Genomic DNA, 18,691 nt, shown 5'->3' with positions numbered 1-18,691 from the left:
TCGCCCGCTTGGACACGTGGGTTTTCTCTGGGCACTCCGACTTCCTCCCACGTCAATTATCCGCTCGCGCTTACATCCGTGCCAACAAATAATAATATAAGTTGTTTATCAATTGTTGTAAAATAAATAAAGTTCATTTTAATGCAATACTCTGGAATATATGTGATATAGAGATTTTGGACGCGTTTTAATGGGGTGTTCAATTGATTGGGTGTATATGGATTTGTGGAGTTGTATTGAAAGTGTGTATAAAGATGTTCACTTGAACGTGTGTTTAAGAGGTGTTCAATTGGATGTGTAAATCTAGTGTTTATTTAGCAGGCGCCAAGTCAAGGTAAAGAAAAGTAAAAATAGAAGAAATTGCAACCGATCATAACAATCCTGAAACAAAAATGAGTTCAATGGTGTTTTTCGTTTTTAATTTGAGTGAGTACAAATGATAGTGTCCATTTGGAGGGTGGGGAATGCAGGTGTTGGATTGGCACCGCTTACACGTATGTGTGTGTGTGTGTGTGTGTGTGTGTGTGTGTGTGTGTATATATATATATATATATATATATATATATATATATATATATATATATATATATATATATATATATATATATATATATATATATATATATATATATATACACACCTGTACATCTTCTATATGTAATGAAGAATGAATCTTGACAGTACAAGATAAGTCAAGTTCATCGTGAAGAAACATTTCATTTTACAAACAATAACATCACAGATAATATCACGTGAATATTTACAAAGTTATGTTGCACATTATATTGTATATGTTGATATAATTATTGAAATAAAGAACATTGCGTGTTGTACGTTAAAATTGTTTGTGAAAAACGATATCCAGACGACGTCGATGATACACATAAAAATCAATCAGTGACCTTGATCTTTAACCTGTGTAGCTTTTTGGACGGTCGATGTCGAAAAAGCTAAGGAGATGGTAAGTCTATACGGTTTGTATGAGATACGGTCAAGTCTACTAAAGTTAGCTGCAATATTGCAAAGCCCTAGGTCTCTCCCCCTTTTTGCTGGAAATGTCAGATAAAAAAAATAAGTGAGGGCTACTGTATTGCAGCTAGACAAAAGTCACAGACAGACAAATGGACAATAAAAATTCGGAGTGTAACAGTTAGAGATCTAATTCAGTTCAAATTCTGGACCACAAACTGACATTGGATGTGAGTTTAAATTATTATGTGTTCGGTCTAATGTGTTGGCTGTGTGGTTAAGTTAACTTGGCATAAGAAAGAGAAAGCAACATACATCTATATAAACCCAAGTGACAAAAGTACATGTATGTCATTTATTGTTTTCTTCTCACTGAATCAGAGACATAAATAAGTTATTTATGTCTCTGACTGAATCTTTTATTAAAACCAACATTTTTAAAAGAATTGTTAAAAAGTAGCCCTTTGATCAATTTTTGAAGGACCTGGATAAGTTGATGAGTTTAGAATTTCTCTAGCTTTTTTTTTTTTTATCATATTTTTAAAATATTTTACCAACCTTTTGTTCATAAAAATTCAAAGTAAGATTTTTCGGCTCGCATTTTGCAAATGAAACATTAGTAGAGCTCTTAAAAATATCTTTGGGTTGTGTTTGAAGTATCAAATTTTACAAATGAGTAAGTCAAAAAACTACTTAGTCTAGTATTTCAATGTACATGTCAAAAAGGGCAATTTGAATCTAATCACGGTAGCCAATGCAAATTTCTTTAAAATCTGACAGAAAATAACACAAGAAAACCTTTATAAATAATTCCTTTTTAAATGAAATATATAAGAACAAAAGAAAAAAATGACAAACTTTAAACTTTTGGTGTGTACATGTACGTACATATATTTATCGGGAGATGATGAGAGAATGTTTAATATTTCATCGGGATCGAGATGCGTTGGGAGTGAAAATGGCTGACGACGTCGATGTGTTAGAAATCAGGCATGTGTAGTCTGATAAATACAGTTAAATAGTATTCTCTGTCTCCAATTTAACAGTACTTTTGTGTTGTTAAAGTTTATTGCATGTGTGTATGGTGATGATTGGTTGATTAAAATCGAATTTAAGACAGAAAATACCAGTCTTTGTTGTTAAAAATATAGAACAAGTGTTAGATTAAAAAAAAGAAAAAAGTCTTGGAACTGTAACATAAATTGATAGTATGTTTATATTTTCATATACAACGTTAATGTTAGTTGAAGATTGTGTATTTTTGAAATGTTAAATAATTTTCTTTTTCTAGTGGAATTGATGAAGAGTTAGAGGTGCTGAAATCTATTTACATTGAAGAACTGAATATATCATTATCTGAGAGGTAAATATCTATTATTTCAGTAAGGCGATTTCTGATAATCATGTAAATCTAGAATCTAAACAATGTAACTGTTTGACAGGAGCCAGCCCGAGGTGATCAGTCTGAGGTTACACCCATCTACTGGAGACGAGGAAGAGAAAAAGTATGTGTGTATTACACTGGAACTAGAGCTATCACAACAGGTATAGAAGAAAGCAGTATCCCTCTGTCTAAAACAATGGATCAATATTGCTGAGATTTAACAGATATTCTCTGCACAATATGGTCATCTTGTAGGGGTTTTTTCGGATGTTGAACATGCTATTGATTGTTTGCTTTTAGTATCCTCATGAAATTCCAACGATTAATATCAAGAATCCTCGAGGCATTGGTGAGGAAGAGGTCAATAGGTCAGTAGATAAAATGGTCATTACACAACCAGTCATTTAGTAAAGAAAATACATGATGAGAAATATTACAAATATACTTCTGAATTAAAGGAATTCATATCAAATGTTTAATTAGAAAACTGTATTTCTAATCAGTCAGTATATTTTTAGTGTAAATTAAAAAATTGGTCATTCAGTAGGTGAAATTAATTTTTATATTCTTAAATATTTTATAGGTTACAGGAATCATTGGTTACCTTGGCAACAGAACTCCAGGGAGGACCCATGCTGTATGATCTGATTGAGGTTAGAGATTGAATAGTAGTAAACTTCTTTTTAAAAGGCAAGAGAAATTAAACTTAAACTAGAACTTTTTTTGTCTTCAACAAAGAGTAAGGGCTTTTTGACATCCCCTTTCCCCTTTTTGATTGAAAATGTTTGGTAAAATCATATATATTTTTTTTTATTTACAAATTCTTCACCACCTTAGTATAATCAGTTGCCTAAATATAAACTTATAAGTAATGCAATGTCACAAAAAGATAACTTCAGAACTTTAAAAAAAGATAACTTCAAAACTTTAAAAGGAAATATACATGAACTTTTAATTTTTAAAAGAATATTTCCAAAAAATCATAAAAGAGTAAGTATTCATTTCTCGAATAGAAAACTTGGTATGCCTAGAGTATTTATGTTCTACGTTCATTGAGCAAAGGGAGATAACTCTTTCTAAATAATTTTTTCAACTTTTAAAAAGTTTCAATATTTAGGCCCTTTAAACATCTAAAAGTGGCCCTATGGACCATAATTTTTAAATTGTACTCTTTACTCAAAACTAAAAACCAAAAAGATTTTAAAATTCGGATAAAAAAGAAAGATACAGCTAAAGGGCTGTTTTCTACTTTGACCCCTGTAGATCCCTTATCTTCCAAAATTTTAATCCCAAAACCTTTTCCAGTCTGCGAATTAGAATTCAGTTTAACATTAAAACACCCATAGAAGATTTTTTATCAACTTATAAAAACGGAAGTTCTCAATGGTTTTAAACGAAACTTAAAATATATGATAATTATGACAATTTTTACATTTCCCATTCCTCATTTAAAAAATTTGGTGGTTTTTTCAATTTTTACTTTTTTCATCCCCTCTTTTTTTTATAGTTTGAAGTCTAATGTCTCAAAAACAGTAAGAGATAGAAAAAAGTTGTCGCTTACGATTTTGTATATCATACTATGAAATATCTAAATCCAAAATTTCTTAGTTTATAATCAAAAAATAAAATAGATACAAAGGTCCTTTTAATATTTTGTATTTTGCATCGGTAAACCGGAAGTACCTGTATATAGACCTGAATTTCAAAAAGGGACATACAGGAGAACTAAACAATTGCGAAAGAATTCAACATTAAATTTTTATTTTTCGGTTCCGTTTTCAAAAAATCGTTGTCGAGAATAATAATAAAACAGAACAAAAACAATAGGTCTTTTTGACGGAAAGTCAAAAAGCCCTAATAATGATTTTTTTATCATTGAAAAATATGAGACGAAGTCTGCTAAGCTATTAATCTGCTAACATTTATGAAACACTGAAGACAATTTTTAACAACAGACATTGATTGACCCTTTCACATTTAATGACTACTTAAACAGTTGGCCAAAGAGAAGTTGACTGAGGGAAACATCCCCCACTGCCCCTGTACCATCTGTTACGAACACTTCCACGAGGGTGAGGAGTTCACCAAGACCCACTGCTACCACTACTTTCACTGCCATTGTCTGGCCCGTTATGTCAGACATGTACTGGCCTCCATCCAACAGGAGAACCAGTCTAGACCCACCCACCAGCAAGACGACGGAGGCCAGACAAAGGTTAATAATTCAATTATTAATCTTTTTGTATTGACAAAGTCCATTAATGCACATATTTTCCCACTTTACAATTATCTTATGCTTGACATGTTCATACACAACTGAATTTCTGTTTAAAGTAGAACAAAACACCCTTGAAATTCATTATTTGAAATATTTTCTCAAATGCGCAAAATAATGGCTAAATATTTTGTAAAAATTAATCTCGATTCATTATCTTAACCAAAACAAATAATTAACTCAAAGCAGAAAAAAATTGAGATACAGCATATTTTGATAATTTTGAAACCTACATTTGAATGGTTTTCATTTGATCTATGTGCAATTTATCCTCATATCATTCAATGTGTAACTTTTGTTCATAGACTGTAAGTTTGGACACAATCATTACAAGTGTTTAGGCTTTATGCATTTCAAATTTCAAGGTCAGATAAAAAAGTCAAAGGTCAAAAATGATGACATCATCTTTGTTTTATAACAATATTTACATCTGTCATATATGTTTAAATCGTAATTATTCAAAAACACACAGTCAAATTTTCACTATTTTGATATATCTTAATACTTCAGTCGTGGCAATAATACAGTTTTTAAATTTTATTGAAAATTTAATCTTACAATTTCTGTATAGAGACCTTTAGGTGTTGCAAAATTTTGTCCTCAAAAATCAATCACAAGCGCTATTCTTACATTATATTAACAACACTCAGAACTTACTTTTTGTTACTAGTTAGAATACATTTCAATGTGTTTAAATAACAGAAAGATTTCTTGTGTGAATAGCTCATAAACACTAGTCATAACTTCAAAAGTGTTGGCATGCAAATTCTAACACTCTGCCGAAAGGTTGAAATGGAAGGTTTAAGGCAATGTGGGCATAAATTGTGTGGTCATATTTCTTTAAAATTTTAAATATTTACAGGTTCTATCCGAAAGAAAAAAATATTTAAATTTCAGAAAAATTGAACAGTAGGAGAATTTTTACTTATCTGTTTTCTATTACCATTATATGTTCCGTCGTGTTTGCTTTTCTAGGTTCCTTGTCCTGTGTGTCGGGAGGAGATGGAGTGTAATGTTGACCTTTACACCGGGGAAACAACCCCCCAGGACCAGTCCTTGAACTTTTACCCCACAGCTGAGTTGAGGACCTGGCAGAGGGAGATGTCCAGGCTCCTGAGGAGACAGAGAGAGAGGGGAGGAGTGATTGATGTACAGGAGGAGAGGAACAAGTTCCTCATTACACAGGTCAGGGCGATAGACTTGTACTACAGGACATACTCTGTACACACTACACAGGTCAGGGCGATAGACTTGTACTACAGGACATACTCTGTACACATTACACTGGTCAGGGCAATAGATTTGTACTTCAGGACATACTCCGTACACATTACACTGGTCAGGGCAATAGACTTGTACTACAGGACATACTCCATACACATTACACAGGTCAGGGCGATAGACTTGTACTACAGGACATACTCCATACACATTACACAGGTCAGGGCCATAAACTTGTACTACAGGACATACTCTGTACACATTACACAGGTCAGGGCCATAAACTTGTACTACAGGACATACTCTGTACACATTACTAAGGTCAGGGCCATAGACTTGTACTACAGAGCATACTCTGTACACACAACACAGATCAGGGCCATAAACTTTTACTACAGAACATACTCTGTACACATTACACAGGTCAGGGCGATAGACTTGTACTACAAGACATACTCTGTACACACCACACAGGTCAGGGCCATAAACTTGTACTACAGGACATACTCTGTACACATTATACAGGTCAGGGCCAAAAACTTGTACTACACGCCATACTCCATACACATTACACAGGTCAGGGCGATAGACTTGTACTACAAGACATACTCTGAACACACCACACAGGTCAGGGCCATAGACTTGTACTACAGGACATACTCCATACACACTACACAGGTCAGGGCGATAGACTTGTACTACAAGACATACTCTGAACACACCACACAGGTCAGGGCGATAGACTTGTACTACAGGACATACTCTGTACACACTACACAGGTCAGGGCGATAGACTTGTACTACAGGACATACTCTGTACACATTACACAGATCAGGGCGATAGATTTGTACTTCAGGACATACTCCGTACACATTACACTGGTCAGGGCAATAGATTTGTACTACAGGACATACTCCATACACATTACACAGGTCAGGGCGATAGACTTGTACTACAGGACATACTCCATACACATTACACAGGTCAGGGCCATAAACTTGTACTACAGGACATACTCTGTACACATTACACAGGTCAGGGCCATAAACTTGTACTACAGGACATACTCTGTACACATTACTAAGGTCAGGGCCATAGACTTGTACTACAGAGCATACTCTGTACACACAACACAGATCAGGGCCATAAACTTTTACTACAGAACATACTCTGTACACATTACACAGGTCAGGGCTATAGACTTGTACTACAAGACATACTCTGTACACACCACACAGGTCAGGGCCATAAACTTGTACTACAGGACATACTCTGTACACATTATACAGGTCAGGGCCAAAAACTTGTACTACACGCCATACTCCATACACATTACACAGGTCAGGGCGATAGACTTGTACTACAAGACATACTCTGAACACACCACACAGGTCAGGGCCATAGACTTGTACTACAGGACATACTCCATACACACTACACAGGTCAGGGCGATAGACTTGTACTACAAGACATACTCTGAACACACCACACAGGTCAGGGCGATAGACTTGTACTACAGGACATACTCTGTACACACTACACAGGTCAGGGCGATAGACTTGTACTACAGGACATACTCTGTACACATTACACAGATCAGGGCGATAGATTTGTACTTCAGGACATACTCCGTACACATTACACTGGTCAGGGCAATAGATTTGTACTACAGGACATACTCCATACACATTACACAGGTCAGGGCGATAGACTTGTACTACAGGACATACTCCATACACATTACACAGGTCAGGGCCATAAACTTGTACTACAGGACATACTCTGTACACATTACACAGGTCAGGGCCATAAACTTGTACTACAGGACATACTCTGTACACATTACTAAGGTCAGGGCCATAGACTTGTACTACAGAGCATACTCTGTACACACAACACAGATCAGGGCCATAAACTTTTACTACAGAACATACTCTGTACACATTACACAGGTCAGGGCGATAGACTTGTACTACAAGACATACTCTGTACACACCACACAGGTCAGGGCCATAAACTTGTACTACAGGACATACTCTGTACACATTATACAGGTCAGGGCCAAAAACTTGTACTACACGCCATACTCCATACACATTACACAGGTCAGGGCGATAGACTTGTACTACAAGACATACTCTGAACACACCACACAGGTCAGGGCCATAGACTTGTACTACAGGACATACTCCATACACACTACACAGGTCAGGGCGATAGACTTGTACTACAAGACATACTCTGAACACACCACACAGGTCAGGGCGATAGACTTGTACTACAAGACATACTCTGAACACACCACACAGGTCAGGGCGATAGACTTGTACTACAGGACATACTCCATACACACTACACAGGTCAGGGCAATAAACTTGTACTACACGACATACTCTGTACACATTACACAGGTCAGGGCGATAGACTTGTACTTCAGGACATACTCCGTACACATTACACAGGTCAGGGCGATAGACTTGTACTACAGGACATACTCTGTACACATTACACAGGTCAGGGTGATAGACTTGTACTACAGGACAAACTCCATACACATTACACAGGTCAGGTCCATAAACTTGTACTACAGGACATACTTTGTACACATTACACAGGTCAGGGCGATAGGCTTGTACTACAGGACATAGCCCATACACATTACACAGGTCAGGGCCATAAACTTGTACTACAGGACATACTCTGTACACATTACTAAGGTCAGGGCCATAGACTTGTACTACAGGACATACTCTGTACACATTACTAAGGTCAGGGCCATAGACTTTTACTACAGAACATACTCTGTACACATTACACAGGTCAGGGCGATAGACTTGTACTACAAGACATACTCTGTACACACCACACAGGTCAGGGCCATAAACTTGTACTACAGGACATACTCTGTACACATTATACAGGTCAGGGCCAAAAACTTGTACTACACGCCATACTCCATACACATTACACAGGTCAGGGCGATAGACTTGTACTACAAGACATACTCTGAACACACCACACAGGTCAGGGCCATAGACTTGTACTACAGGACATACTCCATACACACTACACAGGTCAGGGCGATAGACTTGTACTACAAGACATACTCTGAACACACCACAACGGTTCAGGGCGATAGACTTGTACTACAAGACATACTCTGAACACACCACACAGGTCAGGGCGATAGACTTGTACTACAGGACATACTCCATACACACTACACAGGTCAGGGCCATAAACTTGTACTACACGACATACTCTGTACACATTACACAGGTCAGGGCGATAGACTTGTACTTCAGGACATACTCCGTACACATTACACAGGTCAGGGCGATAGACTTGTACTACAGGACATACTCTGTACACATTACACAGGTCAGGGTGATAGACTTGTACTACAGAGCATACTCTGTACATACCACACAGGTCAGGGCGATAGACTTGTACTACAGGACATACTCCATTCATGTTACACAGGTCAGGGCGATAGACTTGTACTACAGGACAAACTCCATACACATTACACAGGTCAGGTCCATAAACTTGTACTACAGGACATACTCTGTACACATTACACAGGTCAGGGTGATAGACTTGTACTACAGGACATACCCCATACACATTACACAGGTCAGGGCGATAGACTTGTACTACAGGACATACTCTGTACATACCACACAGGTCAGGGCCATAGACTTGTACTACAGAGCATACTCTGTACACACTGCACAGGACAGGGCCATAAACTTTTACTACAGAACATACTCTGTACACATTACACAGGTCAGGGCGATAGACTTGTACTACAAGACATACTCTGTACACACCACACAGGTCAGGGCCATAAACTTGTACTACAGGACATACTCTGTACACATTATACAGGTCAGGGCCAAAAACTTGTACTACACGCCATACTCCATACACATTACACAGGTCAGGGCCATAAACTTGTACTACATGACATACTCTGTACACATTACACAGGTCAGGGCCATAAACTTGTACTACAGGACATACTCTGTACACATTATACAGGTCAGGGCCAAAAACTTGTACTACACGCCATACTCCATACACATTACACAGGTCAGGGCCATAAACTTGTACTACACGACATACTCTGTACACATTACACAGGTCAGGGCGATAGACTTGTACTGCAGGACATACTCCGTACACATTACACAGGTCAGGGCGATAGACTTGTACTACAGGACATACTCTGTACACATTACACAGGTCAGGGTGATAGACTTGTACTACAGAGCATACTCTGTACATACCACACAGGTCAGGGCGATAGACTTGTACTACAGGACATACTCCATACATATTACACAGGTCAGGGCGATAGACTTGTACTACAGGACAAACTCCATGCACATTACACAGGTCAGGTCCATAAACTTGTACTACAGGACATACTCTGTACACATTACACAGGTCAGGGTGATAGACTTGTACTACAGGACATACCCCATACACATTACACAGGTCAGGGCGATAGACTTGTACTACAGGACATACTCTGTACATACCACACAGGTCAGGGCCATAGACTTGTACTACAGAGCATACTCTGTACACACTGCACAGGACAGGGCCATAAACTTTTACTACAGAACATACTCTGTACACATTACACAGGTCAGGGCGATAGACTTGTACTACAATACATACTCTGTACACACCACACAGGTCAGGGCCATAAACTTGTACTACAGGACATACTCTGTACACATTATACAGGTCAGGGCCAAAAACTTGTACTACACGCCATACTCCATACACATTACACAGGTCAGGGCGATAGACTTGTACTACAAGACATACTCTGAACACACCACACAGGTCAGGGCGATAGACTTGTACTACAGGACATACTCCATACACACTACACAGGTCAGGGCCATAAACTTGTATTACACGACATACTCCATACATGTTACACAGGTCAGGGCGATAGACTTGTACTGCAGGACATACTTCATACACATTACACAGGTCAGGGCCATAAACTTGTACTACAGGACATACTCTGTACATACTACACAGGTCAGGACAATAGACTTGTACTACAGGACATACTCTGTACACATTACATGGGTCAGGGCCATAGACTTGTACTACAGGACATACTCTGTATATACATGGGTCAGGGCCATAAACTTGTACTACAGGACATACTCCATTTATGTTACACAGGTCAGGGCCATAGACTTGCACTTCAGGACATACTCCGTACACATTACACAGGCTAGGCCATAGACTTGTACTACAGGCCTTTCCCATACACATTACACAGGTCAGGGCGATAGACTTGTACTACAGGACATACTCCGTACACATTACACAGGCTAGGCCATAGACTTGTACTACAGGCCTTTCCCATACACATTACACAGGTCAGGGCCATAGACTTGTACTACAGGACATACTCTGTACATACCACACAGGTCAGGGCCATAGACTTGTACTACAGAGCATACTCCATACACACTACACAGGTCAGGGCGATAGACTTGTACTACAAGACATACTCTGAACACACCACACAGGTCAGGGCGATAGACTTGTACTACAAGACATACTCTGAACACACCACACAGGTCAGGGCGATAGACTTGTACTACAGGACATACTCCATACACACTACACAGGTCAGGGCCATAAACTTGTACTACACGACATACTCTGTACACATTACACAGGTCAGGGCGATAGACTTGTACTTCAGGACATACTCCGTACACATTACACAGGTCAGGGCGATAGACTTGTACTACAGGACTTACTCTGTACACATTACACAGGTCAGGGTGATAGACTTGTACTACAGAGCATACTCTGTACATACCACACAGGTCAGGGCGAAGACTTGTACTACAGGACATACTCCATACATGTTACACAGGTCAGGGCGATAGACTTGTACTACAGGACAAACTCCATACACATTACACAGGTCAGGTCCATAAACTTGTACTACAGGACATACTCTGTACACATTACACAGGTCAGGGTGATAGACTTGTACTACAGGACATACCCCATACACATTACACAGGTCAGGGCGATAGACTTGTACTACAGGACATACTCTGTACATACCACACAGGTCAGGGCCATAGACTTGTACTACAGAGCATACTCTGTACACACTGCACAGGACAGGGCCATAAACTTTTACTACAGAACATACTCTGTACACATTACACAGGCTAGGCCATAGACTTGTACTACAGGCCTTTCCCATACACATTACACAGGTCAGGGCGATAGACTTGTACTACAGGACATACTCCGTACACATTATACAGGTCAGGGCCAAAAACTTGTACTACACGCCATACTCCATACACATTACACAGGTCAGGGCCATAGACTTGTACTACAGGACATACTCCGTACACATTACACAGGCTAGGCCATAGACTTGTACTACAGGCCTTTCCCATACACATTACACAGGTCAGGGCGATAGACTTGTACTACAGGACATACTCCGTACACATTACACAGGCTAGGCCATAGACTTGTACTACAGGCCTTTCCCATACACATTACACAGGTCAGGGCCATAGACTTGTACTACAGGACATACTCTGTACATACCACACAGGTCAGGGCCATAGACTTGTACTACAGAGCATACTCTGTACCAGGCTTGGGGTAATGCTAAATGTAATGGTAATGCATTGCAATGCATTACATGTTTTCAAAGTAATGCTAGTAATGTGTAATGCCTCAAAATTAGCATTACAAGTAATGCTAATGTAATGCATTACTTTCCAAAACCTAGTGTAATGCTGGCATTACATGGCATTACTTTGCATTACTATGCATATTTATGCATGTTCACTTTAAAAAATGTGATGAATAAATGAATAGTTGAAATTGAATTTGATTAAATATATTTTCAAAGAAGAAAGAAATAATTCTAATTAAGAAAAAAATGTTTTGATTGTACATGTTTTATTAAAAACAGTTTTTTAAAATTCATTTTTGAATTGTTTATATTACTTATATTTCTAAAGATAACAGCACAATTTCATAACATTTTTAAGAGTGTTGTTATTAAGATAAGAGTTTTTAATCATTTAAACAATTTACTCCAATTAGTTTGCACTCCAATAAGAAATGTGTCAACAACACACTATGCCCCAAGGATAATCTAAGTATCAAAACAATCTATTGTTATAAGAAGTGCTAAACACCCCTATCCCCTTCCCTTCGCTATGTCACAATAGAATAGGAGACAGACATGCACCTTTGAAAGCATGATGAATGCACTGTCCATCCATGATGAAAATCAATATCACTTCCAATATTATAACCCATTTGAAAATAATCTTACTTATTTTCTCTTTCTCTGTCTCTCTCTCTCTTGTATATTAATTACACTGTACATTAGTTTGGACTGATAGAAAATACAAGATTCATGTATTTTTTCTATTATTGCACTTAATATATCCTATTAGTAAGATAAAGATCGTCAAACAGTACTTTTCAGTCCAAGCTTCGACTGCTCCTGTAGAAAATTTATTTAGTATAGCTGGGAAGATTTTCAAACTAACAGGATGCAGTTAAAAGATGAACCCTTTGAAACTTCGATCATAAAGTGCAACAGCAATCTTTTGTCTTTAAGTGTACTCCGTAAAAAGAAATACGATTAAAACATATTAAGAAATATAACTGGGAAAAATCATCTGTTTATAAATTAATAAAATTAAGTGTCCAAAATTATAAAGATTTGTGTAATCTGGGAATATATCTATATTTAGCTTTTAAAAACCGCAATATTATTTCATTAATTGTTTTTGTTACGCATGTTATCCTGTGTCTCTATTTCATATCTGATATTGTATCATGCCAAATGTCTATAAATATCATTTTACTTATGTTATATGTTGTTCATATTGCCACAATATGATTATATATTGAGCAAATAAAGAATGACTCATGTTTATTCATTGAATTTGAACCTGATACTGAGCATGAAGCTGTAGATATGTTAAAGAGTGTTGTATATTTGAAACATTTGCAAAAACTCTTTATTAGCTTTACTTTAAAAAAAAAAGTAATGGTAATGGTAATGCATTACTTTACTCATGTAATGGTAATGTAATGCATTACTTCAAGAAAATCAAGTAATGGTAATGGTAATTTAATGCCCAAATTCATGAAGTAATGGTAATGTAATGCATTACTTTACAATGTAATTCGCCCCAAGCCTGCTCTGTACACACTACACAGGTTAGGCCATAGACTTGTACTACAGGACATCCTTAGTTCCCTCCCTTTTAATGTTAATTTCCAACACCTATGGATTTTGGTTGTCTTTATGAATTTATAATTTTACATTTCTTGTTTACTTTAGGATGATGTGGTGGAGTTAAATTTGACTTCTATCCAAGACACTGATCCTGAATCTTCAACTAAACACAGCACTGAATCTTCAACTAAAAACAGTACAGAAGCTTCTTCTAAAGATCAAGGAACTAATGTCACTGTCAAAGATTCAGGAAAATCCAGAAACACTGGAATACTTAATAAAGCAAAGGTAGTTTGATGAATTTTACTCGCATTGTACTATGTACGTACCAACTTTGTACATCTACTAAGTTAGACTATGTGTCTATTAGATATTTCTGTCCAAAGGAAAGAGTAATCCTTGGATGTTGTAAATGGTAATTATATATGTGTATATTTTCTTACAGACTACATTTAAAGCTAGCAGGCTTCCACAGCAAATCCAGATGCTGGAGAGAGAATTTGACAGAAGATGGACTAGGTTCTCAGAAGAGTTTGAGGTATCAGTGCACTCTTTTCTTTTGTTTCTTACATGTATGTGTAGTGTAGACGTTGTAAGGTAGAGGGCACAGGCTCAAACCACAGAAACAGACAGGATCAAACAGTTGCATGTATTTGAAAAATTTATTTTTTCCTTGAAATTTGATAGCTTTATAAATTTTTGTGTATTCCTCTGTTTTAGAACTTGAACAGGCGTGGAGCTCCAGGGGGGAGTAAAAAAGAGGGTCAGCGGCCAGAAAACCGACACAAAAACAGGGTCAAGCACCTGGTGCCTTGTGAGTTGCTTGTACAGGTGTAGAACCTATTTACACCTGGGGCTTGTTCATCAAGGTGGACAAGGCTCACCAGAACATTCTACTCCTATGTAGAGCTTGAAAATGTGGCTAGAATAGTTGAGGTTGTCATGCATATGTAACATTTCCTGTTTAGATCTTGAGTACGGACTCACTAATCAGCTACATTTCATAACACCTGAAATCATTCAAATCTTTCAGACAAAAGTTGATAAATCATGATTTAGGGAATAAGATAATTGTCATGATCGTTTGCTTGGTTGCAGATGATGACACCAGAGTTGTTTTGAAGGATGGAGATTCAGAAGTCAAAGGGTCAGATTACATCTGTGCAGCATACATACAGGTATGTAAAATATGCATACATGTAATACACAGTTGCATTTGTGAAGTTGATAAGATTGATTTCCTTCTATCTGGTGATGTGTCCCTGTAGATTACCAGCGAGACATCTAGAGCAGATGGAGGTCGGCTGATCGCGACCCAGGGCTGTCTGTCCGAGACCGTGGGTGACTTCTGGAGGATGGTCTGGCAGGAGAGGTCACAGGTCATCGTCATGGCAACCAAGGCTGTGGAAGATGACAGGGTTAGTGTTTATTCTATTGTAAGAAATGAAATGTCTCTTAATTATGATAAAAACTTTTCAGTGTGTACAGGATAACCCGAAAGTTATTAAAATATTTACAGTCATTATCTTGATAATTTACTACCGTAATTATAAGTTGATATCACAAATTAATCAGATTTTGTTATTTTAAAGTCATTTAATAACTTTTCTCTGTATTAATATTATAAATTGTCATATTATTTAAGAGATAAATCATAATTGGTCAAAATTCCAATGTATTTGGGTCTAGGGTTACTGTGTTAATGTTAAGGAGAGTGAGCAGGACAAAACTTGTCCAGTGAAACTGAGATCAGTCCCTATAGTAACATTATTTAACCAGTGATTACAACTTATAGGTCAAGGTGTCGCGTTACTGGTGTGAGGAGGGAGAAGAAAGGCTCCTGGAGGGACAGAATTATAAGTTCCAGGTCAAAGGTCAGTCTGTCACTCCACACCGAGACTATGTCCTGCGTGAGCTGGAGGTGACCAGACTGTCAGGGGAGGGGCAGGTTAGTGCAGTACAGTTCCTAGGATAGTTGTTAATGATCTTAATGAATGCTAGTGGTACATTTTCAGATTGTAATGAATTAGTTTTTATTTCACTTTTTTGCATGATATGGCCATGAGTTGATAAATCTCAAATTATCCACTCCTGGCCAAAATGTAATAAAAACTTTATTATAAAACATCTTGTATACCATTGAATTCTATGTACAAATATAAGTAAGGATGGTTTTGTTGATTTCATTAGTATTTTTTTTTTTATTAAATTTTGTCCCCTGAAAAATTAACATGTTGCTGTGTTTCACAGGGGGAAGGATCCAGATTGGTGTACCAGTTTAACTTCACAGCATGGCCAGATTTTGGTGTTCCTAAAAACCCTGCCGCAATTATTGACTTCTTGGCAACTGTCAACAGCAAGCAGGCGGAGCTAACAGAGGCTGGCCCCATGGTCATCCATTGCAGGTCAGGGTCAAACTTATCCAGGGTCAGGGTTAAACTTATCTATGGATAAGGTCAAACTTATCAATGGTCATAGTCAAACTTGTCTATAGTAAGAATTATCTTGGGTCAGAGCAAAACTAATCTAAGGTCAGGGCCAAACTGATCCTATGTCAAGGTTAACTTGATTTAATGTCATGGTCAAACTTATATGGGGTCAGGATTAGCGAAGGTCAGGATAAAAATTAACTAAGGTCAGCGTCAAAGTTATCAAGGTCAAACACATCTAATCAAATAAATTATATGCTCTCATGGTCAGATTTTAGATCTTACACAGAGTAATCTATCAGGGGTAAAACTTAGTAAGGTCAGTGACAAAGTAATGAAGGTCAGTGGCCGGTATTAGGTCATTCTAATATTTACAAAATATTTGTAGTGCTGGACTTGGGCGGACAGGAACTTTGGTGGTTATAGAAGCACTTATTCATCAAATAAAGGAAGAAGGTGAGCCTATTTCTTATATTGTTCAGGAGGTTTGCACAATATCATTTTTAATTTTGTAAAATTGTTGTAATACTGAAGAGTTAATAAGTTAATGTTATGCTGTAGGATTGGATTGTGACCTTGATATTCAGAAGACAGTACTGAAGGTCAGGTCGCAGCGCCCAGGCATGATACAGACGGAGCCCCAGTATAAGTTTATTTATAAAGCTCTTCTATCCTATCTACAGTCTCAACCTGGATTTACACCTGAGCAGGTAAGCTTAAAGTGATTTGTAATGACAGGACACCATTCTTCAAAATGAAGCTCTGTGTACGTATGGTTTATGACTTTAATTTACAATTATGTACATTCATACATTAATAAAATTTCTCCCAATAAATTCAAAATTGTATTTTATAACATGATGGTGATGAGTTTAAGGTAACTAAATACATGTGCATTTATTTTTAAAACTGCTCCTAGAATGAATTTTGTTAGGAAAAATGATTAGTTGGTCTGACATTATATACAATTATTTAGATGTATATATTACATACACACTGTCAGGTATATACATGTGTATAGTAAATACAGGCACATACATGTATATACATGTATTATTCACATATATATATTATATACAGGTATTTACATGTTGTAATTTTTTTATCAGGGGACCTTAGATTCCTACCATGAGGAGGCTCACAGGCAAAGATTTGTTCCCAAGGACCGCAGGGGGCGTGGCAGGGGTAGGCCAGTTAACCAGAGATCAGGGGTCAATGACCGCTTGAGTAGGGCCAGAGACACACAGTCTCACCCAGGGAATCATCACAGTGATGAAGATCAATCAGGAAAATCCCATACGGACAATAAAAAAAATGACTCCTTAATTGAAAAGAATGCGGATGAAGTAACTTCAAACAAGTCTCAAGAAAGGAGAGGTTTTGGAAAACCCAAGTCATCCCAAAGGGCAGAGAGAAACCCAAGTGAAAGTCATGAAACTGGAGGAGTGGAAGAAAATGCTGCAGCAGTAATGTCAAAGGATAGCATTAATGAAAAGAGAAACAATGAAGACACCAAAAAAGGTTTTGGAAGACCAAGGTCGGGTCAGATCAGGAAATCTGATCAAGGACACCATGAGTCTGGTCAACAAAGATCACCAAGAAATCAGAAAGACACTGGAAACAGCAAAGATTCATCTACACAAAGAGAAACTAGGAAAGGATTTGGACAACCACCTGAAAGACTCCAGCATGATAAAGGAGATAGAATGGGAAGAAAGGAAGACTCGAGAAGAGGGTTTGGACAGCCACCCAGAGGAGGTGATGGAAGGGTTGGTAGAGACAGGAATGAAACGAGGCCTATGTCAGGCGGAAAACACAGCAGAAAAGACTTCGAACCTAGAAGTCCAAGGGAAAAAAGAGATCAACCAGGAACAAGCAAACCTTTCACAGGGTATGGGGATAAAATGAATAGAAATACTTCAGATCAAAACCAGAGGCCTAACAAAAGATTAGGGGAGGGATCACCATCCTCCAATCAAGAGGAAACTGACAAAGTGAATACAAAAAACAGTGGAGGTATGAAATCAGAGACTAGGAAAGATAATCCTGACAGAACTTCAAGTTGTAATGAAAGTACTTCTGGTGCTGGTAGTGAACTCAGAAAAGGGACCACTAAGCTTAGAGCTCC

The 18,691-nt window shown here is 37.6% G+C and overlaps 1 protein-coding gene across 1 annotated transcript in view; it reads left to right on the top strand.

Annotated features, from left to right (window-relative positions):
* Window positions 1-1,896: 1,896 nt before the first annotated feature.
* The window catches only part of LOC128188049 (uncharacterized), a 17,113-nt gene continuing 318 nt past the window's right edge, over window positions 1,897-18,691 (top strand). The window contains exons 1-17 of the mRNA XM_052858831.1: window positions 1,897-1,959; window positions 2,261-2,332; window positions 2,412-2,514; window positions 2,654-2,721; window positions 2,937-3,006; window positions 4,350-4,568; window positions 5,604-5,813; window positions 14,240-14,422; window positions 14,580-14,672; window positions 14,855-14,948; window positions 15,233-15,312; window positions 15,403-15,552; window positions 15,930-16,082; window positions 16,385-16,539; window positions 16,952-17,019; window positions 17,125-17,273; window positions 17,673-18,691. The exon at window positions 17,673-18,691 is cut by the window's right edge and continues 318 nt beyond it. Coding sequence (XP_052714791.1) covers window positions 1,928-1,959; window positions 2,261-2,332; window positions 2,412-2,514; window positions 2,654-2,721; window positions 2,937-3,006; window positions 4,350-4,568; window positions 5,604-5,813; window positions 14,240-14,422; window positions 14,580-14,672; window positions 14,855-14,948; window positions 15,233-15,312; window positions 15,403-15,552; window positions 15,930-16,082; window positions 16,385-16,539; window positions 16,952-17,019; window positions 17,125-17,273; window positions 17,673-18,691 — 2,918 coding nt within the window. The 5' untranslated portion in view covers window positions 1,897-1,927. The remainder of the gene's footprint in view (window positions 1,960-2,260; window positions 2,333-2,411; window positions 2,515-2,653; window positions 2,722-2,936; window positions 3,007-4,349; window positions 4,569-5,603; window positions 5,814-14,239; window positions 14,423-14,579; window positions 14,673-14,854; window positions 14,949-15,232; window positions 15,313-15,402; window positions 15,553-15,929; window positions 16,083-16,384; window positions 16,540-16,951; window positions 17,020-17,124; window positions 17,274-17,672) is intronic.

The sequence above is a fragment of the Crassostrea angulata genome, chromosome 6 (assembly GCF_025612915.1).
Source record: "Crassostrea angulata isolate pt1a10 chromosome 6, ASM2561291v2, whole genome shotgun sequence".
Classification (NCBI taxonomy): domain Eukaryota; kingdom Metazoa; phylum Mollusca; class Bivalvia; order Ostreida; family Ostreidae; genus Magallana; species Magallana angulata.
The sequence above is the reverse complement of the archived record's forward strand: the minus strand, read 5'-3'. Positions and strand labels throughout refer to the sequence as shown.